Below are 16,745 nucleotides of genomic sequence, written 5' to 3' on the forward strand. Positions count from 1 at the left end.
AGGCAGAGAGATACAGCATTGCTATGTTGTTGTATTTTTGTATTTTGGAAGAAGACTTCAGGGGGATTTTTGAGCAAGCAGGGTTCTCCTGTTAGTGACGTCTGTTTTTGAGTGAGCATGCTGTACATGACATAAAGGAAACAACATTTTAGATTTCTATCACACCATTTCCAGTTGTAGGATGAAATGCTAGTAAACAGATACATTCTGATTCATTCAAAGTTGTTAGATAACTTCAATATATTTTACCAATGCAGATTAATGCATATATTTTATGAATTATTAATGCATCATTGTCAATTAATACATTTCTATAGTGGGCTAAGACCTTTGGAAATAACATGCCTATGGTGATATTACTCTATAACCTGTTTTGTAGGGGATCAAGAGACAAACTCAGATGAGATGGAGAGGCTATACATCCACTTGAAAGAGGCCAGCCTCTCACCCATAGGAGATCGCAAACCATCCACAAAAAGGGATTTCAGAGCCTCATTTATAAAACGCTGTAAAAATCGCACTGTCAATGATAAACTGCACCTCATTCGGACCCTCAACAGCACGCTAAAGGTACATTTTCTTTTTGATAAAGTCTGTATTTTCCCATAACATCTTTTAAGATATGTATTATATTAAATCACCGTGGGAGAGCTAGTAATAAGCAATTGATTCCAAAGGATTGCTTTCTTTGTATATTTAGTTTTTCAGAATTTTTGATCTTTGTGTCATTTAACATTTTCCCCTGTTTCTCTCCTGTCTGTATCTCCATGGCCTCAGGCGAAAGAAGCAGATCTGCAGGCCATAGAGCAGGTGCTGTCAGATCCAGTGCTTACCTCAGACAGGTTCAGAGAGTGGAAGGAGGCCAACGCGCCCTTGCTGCAGGATATCTGTCTCAAACAGGACCAGCAGGGGACGCCAGAGGACAAGGCGGCCACAAACGCTGCAGCATCAGCCACTGCTGCTTCAGTAGTAGAGACCAGTTTATAAAGACTCCACATGAACGGTTTTACTGTATGTCTGGACTCAGAGGACTGCACATTCACTTTGATGCACGCACACACACTGCTGTTAAATCAGACTATTTGACATCAGTGGAGGTCAGGTGTCTGACTAACAAGTGGATGGATCAATGAAGAGGAGTTGTTTTTACTTCCTACACGGACATGATCATATTGTGGGATTAACAGGTCACATTAAAATGTGAAGTGTGTCTGTTTAGTATTACTTTTACTGCTTGTATTACAAGATTCACAGATTTTATGGTTGATTGTTTTATTTTGCTGTATGGTAGGTAATTCTGTGGATCTATGTACTATACCAGTTTTAGTCTTTAGAACGATGGAGCATGTTGAAACAATGGATCCCTTGTTCGTTTCCTTGAAATACTTCTTTTACAGTATATGTTTTACCTGTTATCATTTGGTCAGTAGTGAACAAATTTTAACTGTTTCCAGTCTCCTATTAGTGCCGTGCACTACCACTACCTATTCACTTGTGCTTTACAGTAACTCTTGAAGCATCTTGAAGTTTATATTAGTATTTGGTCTATAATATGTGTCTTAACACTCCCTTTAAGAGTTTTCAGACTGAACACTGAGGCCTATACTAACACAATAACTGTTGAACACAAATTATGGTAATTTGATGTATTCCCCTGCATTTTTGGAACATAATGGCTATTTTCATAAAGGAACTTGGACCCCTGGGGAGCTTTTAGATAACCCGATGCAGCACAAACAATCTTCGTTATCGTTTGAGAAGCTCAGTTCAATACGTGATAGTAAGAAATGGCAACTCTGATCATCCAATTTAATTCCCACAGCTGTCATCTCACTTCTGCTATAAAAAGTTGCACAATTTTGTAGCCTACTAACCCATGATGAAAACTTGCCGTAGGGGAGGGACTCTAACCTAATGCAAATGTATTTAAGGGTTTTTTGGAAAAATATGAGAAGGTCTGTTATGTAGCCCATAAACATGCCTCTTTCAGAAATAATGAACACTGTATTGAAAATATTTTATTTTTTATTCGACAAAACTGATGAAAGACATTGTTATTTGTCTATATAAGTAGTATAAATCTGAATTAAGGCAGGGATGTTGCAGCGTTTGTTTGTGTATGTGACTGTAGACTCCATTGGTTTCTCCATGAAGCGCAGTACACTTGGCTAACCAGAACACATGAAGTAGAGAAAAGGATGCACTTTGTATTGCTCCTGAGCAGAGTCCACTGAACCAGCAGATCCAAACCCTGTATTTACATACGGACAGTGATGGTGAGATCACCCAACAGATGTGGGTAGACACGAAGATCGGGAAGTATGTGATTGTGCATCACCCAAGCAGATGTCTGTGAAATGGAGCCTGGCACAAAGGCAAATCTTTTCTCTTTATGGATGATTTAGGCTACATGTTTCATTGCTGATGTGTGTTTACCATTTTTTGTTCAGTGTAAATAGTTGTACATTGATGTAAAATGTGATGTCCATTCTCCTTGATGTCAACGGCAGTCTCAAAGTCAGTGTGCTTGCTTGTATACAGGGAAATAAAGTATTATTTCAACAGTAGATTTTGTCGTTTTATTATGATTCATGCAGTTAATGTAAAGACTGACTACTTTCTGACATACTAATTTGTGTACCAGTTTGTTTTCAACTGTCATACTCCAGTTGAGTTTTGCAGTGGCTCAATGCTGCCGCTTGGGGTCGCTGGTCTCGCCGTAGCTCCTCGGTTAGATTTCACATCGGGGTTATGCGCCATATTGGCAGTCTCCTCCATCTCACCAAACCTCGAGCATGCATGTTTCAAACCGGTTATTGAAGAGATTTCTATAAATATTCACAGACATCTGCGAGCCGAAATACAACACCATGGAGGCCGTCAAAGCCTTCAACATCGAGGTTTGTTTGAAACACGCTAAAAAACCACAACGCAGACCTGATAGAAAATGTTGTCGAATTCAGTTTTGCGATAGTTGACTGGCGTTAGCATAAGCTAGCAGAAAGGGAGAGACGGGCAGTCTCACATACAAGGCCGCATTATGTGCTAAATAGTTCAGCGGTAACTTCAGCAGTGTCTCATTCAACCGGTTTCGTGTTAACTAAATTACTCGAATTGCACCAAGTGAATAGCATATTGCTTATCACACTATATCTGCTCGCCAATCCCTGGGCAGATGTTACCCATACGGCGGTGCTAACGTTAGCTAGCCACAAGTTAGCAACACCGCCTCAGTTGCGTGGTGATCAACTTAGTGGGCTAACGCTAGCTGATGTTAACGTCGTTGACCTAGCTAATTCTGCCGGTTTACCTAAACAGTGAACACCAAGGCGTTAGTTTAGGCGTGCATATGTCCTGGTTTCATTTATAAACCGACTATGGTGTAGTTTATTGCTCAGTTTAAACAAATTAACGTACCTATGATGGGTAACCGTTGGCGAACGTTAGCTATCATCGCAGGCGCTCGTGAAGAGGGCTCGCGTAACCATTATTTGTCTGCTGATGATCAACTGCCTGCCTTTTGCTTGCTTTTGCTTGGCTAGTGTCGGTCCTCATATGCGTTTCTGGTGCAAGCTACACAATTTGATGTCCCATAGGAGATGGACGATTTCATCTGCTAACACTGGTCGGTTTTACGGCGCAATTAAAGACTGCACCAAAACAATCTGTTCGTCATAAGCAACCCCACCAACGTTACATCACCGCATGACTGAGCTGTCTGTCGGTGAACATTAAAAATTAAAGGTTTTACAGTGGTCAAAGAAGCTTGTGTACTTGCATGAGGATGCTTCGGGACGCATTATTCGTACTTTTGCGGATTGGAGCGTTTTTGTTGAACTTCAACTCACCCAGGGTGTCTGCAGGTCCCTAAACACTAGTCTTTAAAGTCATTAAATACTAATATATTTGAATGTATTTTTTCTGATGTTATAAAATTAAATGTTTTCACCCTAGCGCTGCCTTTATACTGACCTGGTACAATTATCCATTGGAAAAGTGGTTGTAACCCAACTCACGTTATACTTCACTGTCATATTTACCAAAAGAGTAAAATCTAAGAAAATAATTTATAATACTATATATACATTTAGTAAAGTTCAAAGAATCAACTGGTTAAAATCTTAAATTTTAACAGAATTTTATCTTAGAAAGTATTACATTTAACTCTGATACCTCTAGACACCCTGCTCACTGTGTCAAATTAATAATGTATGATGAACTGGGGAGCACAAACTCTCCAGTAAAAGAGCATGAACTGTGTTAATAGGGTGTCAGTGTTAAAAGATGTGACTGATTTTTGCCTGTTTATTTTCTCAGCTGTACTCACTGAATGAGTACAAGCCTCCCATCTCCAAGGCCAAGATGACCCAGATCACCAAGTCTGGAATCAAAGCTATAAAAGTAAGTATGTAGAGGTGACGAATGAAACATGTCAAAGGGGACGGAATAAAAAATGGTCAGAAAGAGTTCCTCTCTCTCTCTCTCTTTTCATGTAAAACTTTCTTTTATGAATCCCCCAATACTAAGCATTGAGAACCACCTGTAGCCAAATTTATGTGCATTAAACATGGTAAAATTATAACTGAAATGCCCTAAGCAAAATATTTAGCAGAAGTAGACTGTTTTTTAATTTCTGGTGAGGTAGTAATAGGCTATCCCTTTTGCAGCTGTTTTAGTGCTGTATAGTAATTAAACCAGATAGAGCAGTGTATAGCCTTATACTTGATGGATACAGAATAATTCACAATAGATTATACTTTCCACTCAACACTTTGGTGCCATCCTCTTGATTAAAACTCAGCCGGCACCGTTACTTTCAATGTGTTGACTTGGCAAGGTTATATCATATGAAATTAACAACAGTCCCTTTTTGAAAATAGGAAACATTCTGCTTTTACAAGATGCCCATCTCCTCTTTTCAATCTGTGGGGCGCATTATGTAAGGGAGTGGATCCGTTATGAAGCACCCTCTGCTTAGACGGGCTCTGCATCACAGTCTGTCTGATCTGATAGATAGTTTTCAACACCCTGCTCAACTTCTGTAGCTGCTGGATTTTATATTCAGGTAGAGTTACCATGTGCCATGCGAAATTTTGAATATCATGAAAAATTAGACAATTAGCGGACCTGAAATGGAAAGTAAATAAATAATGCCTGTGAACAAATTGGACTGGCACAGCTGATAATAACAGGATACAACAAAGAAAAATGTAATAAAAACTAGAACACAACTATTAGAAGCAAATGGGTGTCGTATAAATGCGCAAATGGCCATTTCAGCGCTCAAACACATTAAGTAGAAATGTATGAAAAAATATTATGAAGTATGCAAAATAACAGCAGTAATAAGTGTCACAAAGATGAAAAAAATACAATATGAACATATACAAGATAAAAAAAATATATATATATATATATAACTACTGAAATAAGTAGTAAGTACTGAAAGTGTGTTGGTGTGTAGATGGGTAATCTATAGTATATATTGTACATCATGCTAATTTGGATAATGATTGTTCAGAAATTGGTACAGTTCAGAAACAATGCGAGCAAATGCAACATTATTGCAAAGTAGAGTGTAACTTCAGGGACTCCCCAGTGGCCTTGGGCCAATAAAATGACTGGGGCAGTTGCATCAGTTGACCCACCTGGGCCAGAACAGAGAGAGAAAATATTCTGGTCTCAGTGTTTCCCACCAGTTGATAGGCAGTTTTTTTTTTTTTTTTTTTTTTTTTACCTCTGTGCTCTACTACTGGCACACTCCTCTCGTGTCCCCCCACAAACCTATCAGATTGGATACAAAGCAACAGAAAATGATCGGTGGGGAGGAAATGGTTCTGAGGCGTGCTTCTCTGCATCTTGTAAGCTTAAATTACAACTAAGTGTTCAACACCAGACATCAGTAGCATATGACTGCGAAAAGATGGCCAATGAAACTACAGCTAGGCTGTGATAATGTAGAATGCATCTTTGAACTTTACCTACGCCTTTTTTTTTTTCCTCCAGTGTTTTTGTCATGTGTCTCCTGCAGATTATACACGTTGTGTATGATCATGTGCAGTGTATTTTTGGGCGCTTCTCTGGACTCAAAAACTGAACATTTCTCAACTCTAGTTGTTCATGAAGCCAGCAAAATGGGACATGGGCTCACTATCTGTTTAGAAGAGTTGTATATTAGCATAAAAATATACAAAGTCTTTTTCACTATTCATGTAACTTGAGCATTATTGTTAACTTGACTTAACACCCCGTTATTACAAAGTTGTTAACAATTACATCATTGAAAATAGTCTGGTACAAAAATGTGAGTTGTTTATGTCAATCCTGCTGGTACTGAAGGCGGAATATTAGTGGAAAGAATCTAAATTTAGGAGTTATGAGTAGTGAAAGCATTTAAAAGAAGGACATTTTCACATGATGGATATGTGTGTGCCAGTGTAGGCTCTTGCTAAGAGTTGTCCCACCCAAAGCATGCTTTGACAGGATTCATCATTGTAGAAAGTGTTGTGGGTTCCCAATTAAGGTGGGAAATTGCTAAAAGACAACTGCCAAGGCAGAGACTGTTTGCAGGTATTGTTAGAAAACTTTGCTTCAGAGGTCAGTCTAATAACGTGCTGCACTCTCCTCAGCAGCAATGCATTGAAAAACCTCCCGTATGATTAGGTTCCCCTAAGGCCTGTAGTTTCAGAAATCTTAAAATGTAGTTTTTTCTTTGTGTCAAGTCCTCTGGTTAGTGAAATAAATCACAAATTGGTGTTCAGTTTTGCTTTTGAGTTCTCTCAAAAATAAATAGGATTTTATTCCGGCCACAATTTTCAGATGATATTCAAAATATTAGGATAAAGAGTCTAGCATTGTGTAGGGTTAGGAGCCACTGAACAAATTAAAGTTTAAATATTTTGCTAACTTTGCCTGTTTCCGCCTATAATTGAGTTTAAATGCAACCATTGTTTAGTAAAGCAGCAGCTCATCTGTCATGAGCTTGATCAAATGTTGAAACAAAGCCCAGACAGCAGAGCCTATTGTCATCCAAGGCAGGTCCTACTTCCAGATAAATGAATATATTTGTGTTTCAAACATCTATAATTGACATCATTGAAAATACTGCTCAGCTGTGAGTTATAAATTCTCATTCTGATGCTGTGTTCGGGTTTTAAAGAAAAACTACTCAAAGCATTGCTCTGAGCTCTAAATAACTGCTGGCTTTGCATCACATGTTGAAAATAGACTGGATATTTTGGTCTCCATCACTGTGTTGCACGGAGAAATTAACACTGGAAATCTCACTGTGTGCAAATGGGTCTACGGCTGTGGGTCACAGGAATTCAACTGAATCTCATTATTAGCCATCAAGCCTGTATCAGTAGATGAAAAATGACATGGAGTCGGTAAATAAATAACACCAAAATATAGTGTATCCTAATTAAGGCAAATAGACTGCTCTTGCGATACAAGATTTTAAAAGACGGTAGCATTTCCCACAGGTTTTTGAGTTATTTACAGCAGTGATGGACTGAGGCGGAGAAGATGTAACATAAAAAGGTGTATGCAATGCACACCCATTTCAGGAGATTTATTTGTTGTGACAAATAAGTATGGGAAAACAGGTCTCCCTTTGGCATTTCCAAGTTACATTTTGTGCAGACTGATTTTTTTCCCTATAAATCAGCTTGAGCTCGGTACACCATAAAGCTTCTTTGTATAATTTCTTTCCTATATGTTTACAGTTGTAATGCAGTTAACTAAAGGCTGGTTTCCTGTACACTGGGCTTGTTCAAAGCTTCTCAGGAAAAAAGGGCTGATGAATGATCACATCACTGACCAAGTCCCCATGACCATCTTATTCTCAAACTGACCTGAAATGCAAAATTGTTCTGCATTTTTTTTTTCCTGAAATGCTTTATGGATGTAAGCCAAGAGTAAAGGTTGCCTTTGAGTAGGCAATTATTTGTTGCTTTTTTGTAGTTTGAGAGTTGATGACCTGGCAGCATAAGTCCAGGATGCCAGCCCTTGGTGGTACATTTTTGATACTAACAATCAATTTCCTTTCCTGATTATATCCTTGTTTCTAAAGGAACTGCTGTGATCTTGGTATTGCTGTGCCTTGTGTTACCTGTGAATAACACCTGTTTCCCCTTCCCTCAGCAGCTCTCCCAGCTCCCCCAAAGCACTGAAAGTGAAGCAGGAGGATGGGGTGGAGAGAGTTACAAAGAGATAAGAGTCCCTAACCAGCTTAGGTAGGAGTATGGGTTGTTTCACAAGGAAGATGGAAGAAGACTAAAAATCATTGAAATTTAATCTGCTCCACACACAGAGAATGGGGGCTGCGGGCTTCCCTCCCCTTTCTGATTGTCAATGTGTTGGTCGATGTTGGCTTTGAGCTCCTTTGCCATTGTTGGAATTTGATTATGCCATCTTGTTAATTTTGTTTCAGGAGGAGCTGGTGTCTTGTTCTAATTTTACAGTCACCTTTTCAAAGTTCCTTAAAGTTGTTATACAGAGCAATTTCTGTGTTGCTCTTATCACTAAATGGTTAGATGGCATGTGTTGAAAACTAAGAAGCAGGGAAGGTACAGATAGACGAGATGCCTGTTGTGAATTAGAAGAAGTTGGCCTTTGGGTTCTTTGCAGATAGCTGGATTTAATTGTTGCTTTAAAGTGAACAGGCATGTTCAGTGAACCAGTGAAGCTTTCATACACAACACTTAATAGACATGACACACACAGTTTTCATATGACATGGGCTGCTTAGGGTGGAATGTTAAGCACTTTTGTAGAATCCCTTCACGGTGATGTTGTGCATCAAAATGTTGTTCACAAAATTAGTTTGTCATCTTTGAGTAGTGTCCCATTTGTGTAGCAATATTCATAGTCATGGTAATGGCTTGCATTCCTGAAGCCTGTCTGCTTCAACCCTGCCAGTGCATAAAACCATTCAGGTTTGTTTTGACAGAACAGCAGATGCATAGTGCTGAAGATGACTGGAAAACATGATTCATGTCCTTGCAATACAAACACTGAAATACAGTCACTGTATTTTTCATGTCAGCACAGAGAGCGTTGAAGTGTGAGAAAACTGTTGTCTCCTGATCCAGTCTTGGCCAAGTAAATTGTTTGACACATGTTGGGTTTTCACAAAACATTTGGATGGACTCTCGTTGTGTCAGATGGGAAAGACACAAATCTGACAGTGAACACTGAGTCAGTAAGGGCTGAGCTTGCAGGACAATATGCATGAGAAATTGATGAATGCCAATTAAGTTTTGAATGGCAAAAATGGAATTTAGCTATTCCGTTTTACCGTATTAACTAGGTAGGCTACACGCACAAGCATGTATAATGTCCATTGCGTTAAAGAAAATTATGAGTCACTACTATTAGAATTTGATTAACATCTATACTTGTTGCTTCCCAACTTCTAATTATCTGTTTTCTGTTGTCTCATAATGACAGAATTATGTGTTTACAGGCTGTATTGGAATTCAGGTGTTAAATGTGTGATTTGTGCTCGCTGGCTAATCACCTAGGTTTTGCATTTTTTCCCAGCAGCATAATCAGGATTTCTGTAAGCACCTATTGCCAAGTGTGAAATCCCTCCCTCCCTTTTCACAGCCTGTGTGCTTTATACAGCTTTATACACTCAGTGGCCACTTTATTAGGTCCACCTGTGCAATCTAATGCAGTTCAGTGCAACAGCTCTGCCATAAATTCTACCTTTTAAGAAAGTTTATAATGTGCAGTTTTTGATTACAATATGGAGAATGTGTAAATTAATTTTAGATTTAAATTTAAATAAATGTAATTATGTTTATTATTGAGGTTGTAGTTTGCAGGGGGCCTTGTACTGGACCACAGTATATTGAGAGGTGTTTCTAATTTTTCGTCCTCCCTATTTCTATACATGAGGGGGACAGAATAGTAGAAACAACTCTCAGTAAAATACAGTCCAGTACAACAGCACCACTAACAATGAGCTCAGTGCCAAACATAGAATTGAATGATCACCTCTATTACTGTGACAAAAAGAAAACTTGAGAATGATAGGCATCAGAAAAGTAAACTTTATGGCAGAACATTTATGTTGGATTGTTTTAGTTTGTGCAGGTGTGCCAAATAAAGTGGCCACTGAGTGTATGTGTAACAGTTACACAAGTAAGACATTTGGTTAATCTGACTGACATTCATCATATTTCACAGAATAAGAACGGAATATAAGAATAGAATAAGAATAGGATCGGTTACGCCTCTTAGATGATGATCAACATACACTATATTGCCAAAAGTATTCGCTCGTCTGCCTTCACACACATATGAATGTGAGTGGCATCCCATTCTTAAACCATAGGATTTAATATGATGCCAGCCCACCCTTTGCAGCTATAACAGCTTCAACTCTTCTAGGAAGGCTTTCCACAAGGTTTAGGAGTGTGTTTATGGGAATTTTTGACCATTCTTCCAGAATTGCATTTGTGAGGTCAGACACTTATGTTGGAGGAGAAGGCCTGGCTCACAGTCTCCGCTCTAATTCATCCCAAAGGTGTTCTATCGGGTTGAGGTCAGGACTCTGTGCAGGCCAGTCAAGTTCTTCCATACCAAACTTGCTCATCCATGTCTTTATGGACCTTGCTTTGTGCACTGGGGCGCGGTCATGTTGGAACAGGAAGGGGCCATCTCCAAACTGTTCCCACATAGTTGGGAGCATGAAATTGTCCAAAATGTCTTGCTATGCTGAAGCATTAAGAGTTCCTTTCACTGGAACTAAGGGGCCGAGCCCAACTCCCGAAAAACAACCCCACACCATAATCGCACCTCCACCAAACTTTACATTTGGCACAATGCAGTCAGACAAGTACCGTTCTCCTGGCAACCGCCAAACCCAGACGCGTCCATCAGATTGCCAGATGGAGAAGAGAACAAATCTCCACTGCTCTAGAGTCCAGTGGCAGAGTGCTTTACTTTTTGAAATGTGAGAAATCCAGGACAATGTATTTGTCACAGTCAGTACACTGTTAAAGTGATATCACCTCCTAGTTTCTTGAAACATAGGCTAAATCACTTTTTTAAGCTTAGATTGTGCAGCATGTTCACAATTTGTTTAGACACATTTTTTGAGTCAGAGTAGATGGCAACCTCAAATACTTGTAACGCTTTTCCTACTACTCCCAAGGCAGATATTCTTTGCAGTTAAGGGTGACAGCTGTGATAGTGCCAAGTTCGGCATTTTTGAATGAGATTTAAAGGCGGAATGAGTAGGCTTTTCCTTAAAAAAAAAATGAACAGACTTATCCCCCGCTCAATCACTTATGGCCCATTACAAGTGTGTGTTGGTTTGTGTATCTGCAGAGACCCTGCCCTCTGCTTGTATTTTCTTGTTTTCCTGTGCTCAGGACAATTCTGGGTGTCAGCCTTTGGGCATTGAGTGTGTCACTCTCGGCCAGTAATAGCACACAGTGCAAGATTGATAGCACAACATCCAATAGGAAGCTACAAAAATCACAGAAAAAAGGAAATATAGCAAGCACTGTAGGAGAAGATGGGGATGAAGAGCGACGCTGTGTTGGCCTGTTTCCTGTTGGACAGGTAGATGCCGACTGGCGGTTATCCTAGCCAGGGAGGAGGTGCCAACTTTGAATGTTGTTAATAAACCACAAGGACAGATCCTGCTCATTTTGCCCTGAAACATACCAGTGGCAACCATAGAGTGTTGCTTGCATGAAGCAGTGGTATCTGGGTAGAGAAAGTTGGCTAAATAATAGGGCTGGGCAATTAATCAAAAAAATAATCGAAACCGACATTTAGGGCCCTTAACCGACATAATCCTGCCCATGTCGCTTATTCCGGTTACCACACCACAACACGTCACATCACAAAATGTTCCTGTTGTCATCGTAAACACGGTCCGTTCCTCCTCACTCAGGCTGTACACTGCAAACTTCCATCAGTTTAAGCAGCGCGGATTAAAAAGTTGGAGTGAGATTTGATGGGGAGCCCATATATATTAGACATTCTCTGTTACAACACGCTGAAGCGCGATTGCCCCTGGTATTCACGTCATCACGTTGAAATACGACACACGCATGGCCCAACGTCATCATAAATCAGTGTAGTCCAAATACATTCATCATGTCTTCCTTTTAACTAAAAGACGTTTTTGTTCCTTTTAATTGGACATAGGGATGTTTATTTACCTTGACGGTTTCGGAGGTAACTTCCTCCTTCAGAAAGCGTCCAACTGACAGCCAGAGCGGCACTTGTCAGATCCGGCAGACCTGACCTGACCAGATTTAACGAATCTAGCAGTTATCGGATAACCTTGCCGTGCATGCCTTTCTGCTCTGCCGCTCTGACCAACTGAACTAGCAGCACCTGACTCATGTACCTCTGATAAATAAACAGAGGACATGTCTCCAAAATGATTAAGAGCAATTTTAACTGATTTCCTTGTTTGGAGGTAATTAGAAGAAAAGATCCATTAAAATACCCATGTGTAATATGTGTGAAAAGCGGAAGGCTAAATTAAAATTTTAATTCAAGTGTACATGCACTTGGCTTTCACTTCTTTGTGTCTATTTTTCAGAGGGTTTGGGTCATCAGCAATATTAGATAAGCATTTGATATATGTAATTCCCACTGTAGCTCAACAGGTGTAGTGTAGTAGTTAGTTAGTTATCATAATATTTCTTAACCACGGCTACGTGCCCATGAAAGGTCTTTGGTGTTGGCTACAGGCTGACAGTTTAGTTGTGGGGAGGGTAGTGTATATATCACTTTATTTAGTGGGTTATATAAGGAATAATCCAAACCAAGTGTGCATTAAAGGGTTTTAATGCACTTTGTAGAGGCAACCACCCTCCACTTAGCGTTGGGTGGTTCTTTGCTTCCATGTAGTCAATTAAATCCCTTAAACGTTCACCTCAGTGTAGATTATCTCTCATATGCCATGGTCACTTGCCAAAAATGTACAATAACAGCATTCACTTACTTTTGATGTTTGTACTGAACACAGAATTAATGAGCATGTCGATTTAGGTGCAGAGCTCCCAGTGTTTGCTGGGCTTGCTTCTGTTTCAGTTTATTTTCTTTATGGCTATAATATAAAGTTAGCACAGCGATTAAACTTGAGCCAGACTACATTTTAAATACATACATTTAAATTACATTTAAAACCTGAGGGAATCTGATTATGTGGTGAATTTGTCCGCACATGATTTGGAAGATGCTTGGTAGCAGTGTAAAATGTGAGAAAACTGCAGTAAATGGGCCATGCATTCAAAATCACTTATCTTCCCTTTAGTTGTTCTTATGTACTTGTAGCCAACTCATTTATTGGGCAGTTTTAAACAACAATAATAATAATACAATACCTTAGAAATGTCCAGTGTGTGCTTACAAACAATGAAGTTTTGAGCGAATTGTTGAATTCATTATTATTTTTCACAGTTAAGAGCCTGTTAGTCTGTTGTGAACAAAAACATAATGTGATGCGTAGTTCTTAGGCATAGCACCGGAGATAGATTTTGATCAGTTCTATAAATACATTTCTACAAGTTTCACAAGCATGCTAACTACTTGAGTTCCCTAAGATGTGTTCATGTCCAAGGTGTAGTAGTCCTGAGTTGGAGGCATGTGTGTGTTTGTTGGTGTGGGGTAGGTGTGAATGTCTTCGTATATAGGCGTATGCCTTGAGACAAGGGTGTGTATTTAGCAACAAAGCAGGGAGGACAGGCAGTCTGGTGTGCGTGGAGAGGAAACAGTTAGTGTAATGATAAAGACTGCTAAAATGTTTATAATAGGATAGCAATAATGGCCCTCCTTTTTTCCCTCAGCAAGATGAAACAGTGAAGTTAAACTGGCAGACTGCCACAGTTTTTTTTGTTTTTTTTTTTTGCCAGTAATGTGAATTATCAACAGGCTAGTAAATATGGAATTACAATGGCTTCCCTTGCCAACGATCAAAAAATATCTTGTTGATTGTGAAATGACATGAGTGAATGACTATTTTGTCGGGAAAGCTTTCATATTTAAGTCAAATCTGCAGAATGCTGATAGTGTAGTTTTCAATACTTACACTATTAACACTCTAGTTTGTAGCTTGAATCATATCTATATCAATCAGTCAGAACAGAATATTGTGTATATGTGTCTGTGAGTTAAGAACAGAAATGATTTGAAGGTAGATTCAAGGCTGCTGAGGGGTTTAAGGTCCTGTCAGCTGGCTTAGTGCCAGGGAAAAGAAATCTGTTGCAAAGAGACATGTAGAAAATCTAAGTTAGGGACAAAAACATAAAGAGGATGAGAAAAAGTCAGCCTCACTAGTAGGAGTAGTTGACATTGTTTGGGCATGCTGTAAAAGTGTTTAAAATGTGCAGAATTTCCTCCATAGTCAGATATACGAATAGAACTAATAGTGGAAGTTCATTGATAAAATTTATAAAGTCATATGAAACAAAATTGGCCCACATTGTCTCAGCTGTATCAAATGTTCTGATAATTTGCATTTTAAGATAAATTATCTCTTTCAAAATGTACTTACCAATTCTGGACAGTATAACCATATTCCGTGTAAACCACATTTTTCAGTAGACTGTTATAGTGTTGCTGTTAGTAACAGGCTGTTTTCATGACTTGATTATTTTTGTCGAGGCAGGTCTTTTTAAAAGTAGATGCTGCAAAGATGTAGGCCTACAGATTTTTGTTTGGATCAAAACACCCAGACCCATAACAAATTAATAATCATAACAGTCAGAATCATAATATCAATTACTCAGTTGTTTATAAAATGTCAGAATTAGCCTGCTGATTACAGTTGACTGTTATCAAAGCCAAAAATCCCAAAGTGGCAGGTTCAGTGCACATTGATTAGCTAACAGGCCAGTAACTTTGAAAAAGTGTTAGCCGAGTTGGCCAGTGGGAAACTTGCCTTCATGTCAACCTTTGATCCTAGTTAAATGAAAGCGTCTTACCACCTTAATAATGTGAGACTGATCCTATGTAGTGGCCCCGAGCTTGAATTAGACATTTTGTTCTGTTACACAGACATAAAATAACATACAAGTTGGCAGAAAAAAAGAGACTCTCTGGCATTGTCTTTTAGAGGATAAATGTGTTGACGAAACATATAAGCAAGTTGAGTTTGATATATTATCTGTAAATAGTAGCCTTAGATGTGCCTATTGATAATCCTGAGGAGGAAAACAATAAAACAGCAGTGTCAAATCCCTTATCTAATTGCATTTGCTGTGAAAACTTCCAAACCCAGTCACATTGATTAAATTTCTCAGAGCAAGTGGAGCAATAACTGATGACTGACACTATGACTATTGGGATTGTGATAGATAATTTGACAGAGCTTTGCAGATATACACAGCTCAAAGGGCCAAATGCTTAATTCTTTCCTTCAAATATGTCTGGTGTTTTTTTTCCAGTGTATATGCATAAGATGTATTGATCTAGTGTATCCACACAAACCCATCTTTTGAGATTAAGGCTATGTTTCAGTGCTTGCACTTCTAGTCTTGAGTGCTTGTCCCATGTCTGACAATGCCCCAAACCAGATGTGCTTAATCTACACTTAAAGAATCCTTTGCCTAATATTGCCTCAGACCTGTTTTTAGGGCTCAGTGGATCTCACAGTTCATCAAGGGTTTGTACACTGAAAGAAAGGAGTGGCAGTTAAGATAACAGGCAAGAAAATATTGCTATGCAAGTAAAAGTTATATTAGGTTATTGCAGCCTCGATAGTTGGGCAAAATGCCTTGTATAAATTAGAAAAGTTTGATCCAGCTGTTTATTTACTTCTTTATTTGCTTATTTAGTAATGGATTTACTTATTTCATCCAACCCTCTTTTAATATTTGGATTGCTAATTGGGCCCTTCACTCACATATTTATTTTATTTTTTTTTTCAATTATTCTTGGGCCATAAACACCATTAACTGCTGCTGTAACTGGCAACAGATTCCTTTTGCTGAGTATGTCCCAATGTGTCAGAACAAAATCTGCAGGAGTGGGCAACTTGTTGATGCTGATGTAGCTGTGTTGTTCATTGTCATTTATTTTGTATTTAAATAGCAGATCACTTTACAGTGTTGCCATTAAGTAGTGCCTTTATAATTCATCCCAAGTTTTATAGCTGAAATTAAATTTAATCAACATAGAAATCTGTGGTCATTTATCTAACTGTAATTTAACCTAGAAGCTAAACTAAATAAATCAATGTAGTTAAGATAATTCAACTAGTTATGGCCAGTGAAATCTGTTAGAAACTTTTTAAGAGAACAATATATATCTTGTCCAGTTAAATTAATAAAAACAAGGTGATGAGATCCGTTTGGTGCATGAACCATAGTATCTTGTTCCTTAAATGATTTAAAGTGCTGTAATATATTTTTGTTCTTCTGTGGTTGCTCCTGGCCTTTATATGTACCCATGTATGCATGCATGTATGCATGCATAAATACACACATAATATCCTACACTGCTTCTGTGCTCGCTGTGCACAGAATTTGCATTCAATATGTTAACATTTATATTTTGCTACATTTCATTATATCATAACACTAATAGTATCATAATAATCATAAAACAATGTCAATCATAAAAAAATGATAAGCATTAGATTCTGCTCGTATGGTGAATTCTGTGTGGTAAAACCAGTATTATAGCAGTAATACTCCAGGTTAACTAGTAACTAATTACTGATAGATTAGAACTAAATCTATGTAGCAGGAGCCTTACCACAAGTT

At 38.6% G+C, this 16,745-nt stretch overlaps 2 protein-coding genes across 2 annotated transcripts in view; both read left to right on the forward strand.

Annotated features, from left to right (window-relative positions):
- The window catches only part of LOC115354294 (connector enhancer of kinase suppressor of ras 3-like), a 49,125-nt gene extending 47,397 nt beyond the window's left edge, over positions 1-1,728 (forward strand). Inside the window, exons 24-25 of the mRNA XM_030044619.1 lie at positions 380-570; positions 778-1,728. Coding sequence (XP_029900479.1) covers positions 380-570; positions 778-987 — 401 coding nt within the window. The 3' untranslated portion in view covers positions 988-1,728. The remainder of the gene's footprint in view (positions 1-379; positions 571-777) is intronic.
- Positions 1,729-2,744: 1,016 nt separating this feature from the next.
- The window catches only part of scaf8 (SR-related CTD-associated factor 8), a 34,915-nt gene continuing 20,914 nt past the window's right edge, over positions 2,745-16,745 (forward strand). Inside the window, exons 1-2 of the mRNA XM_030044181.1 lie at positions 2,745-2,900; positions 4,318-4,401. Of these exons, the coding sequence (XP_029900041.1) occupies positions 2,871-2,900; positions 4,318-4,401 (114 nt within the window). The 5' untranslated portion in view covers positions 2,745-2,870. The remainder of the gene's footprint in view (positions 2,901-4,317; positions 4,402-16,745) is intronic.

Source organism: Myripristis murdjan, chromosome 22 (assembly GCF_902150065.1).
Source record: "Myripristis murdjan chromosome 22, fMyrMur1.1, whole genome shotgun sequence".
NCBI lineage: Eukaryota > Metazoa > Chordata > Actinopteri > Holocentriformes > Holocentridae > Myripristis > Myripristis murdjan.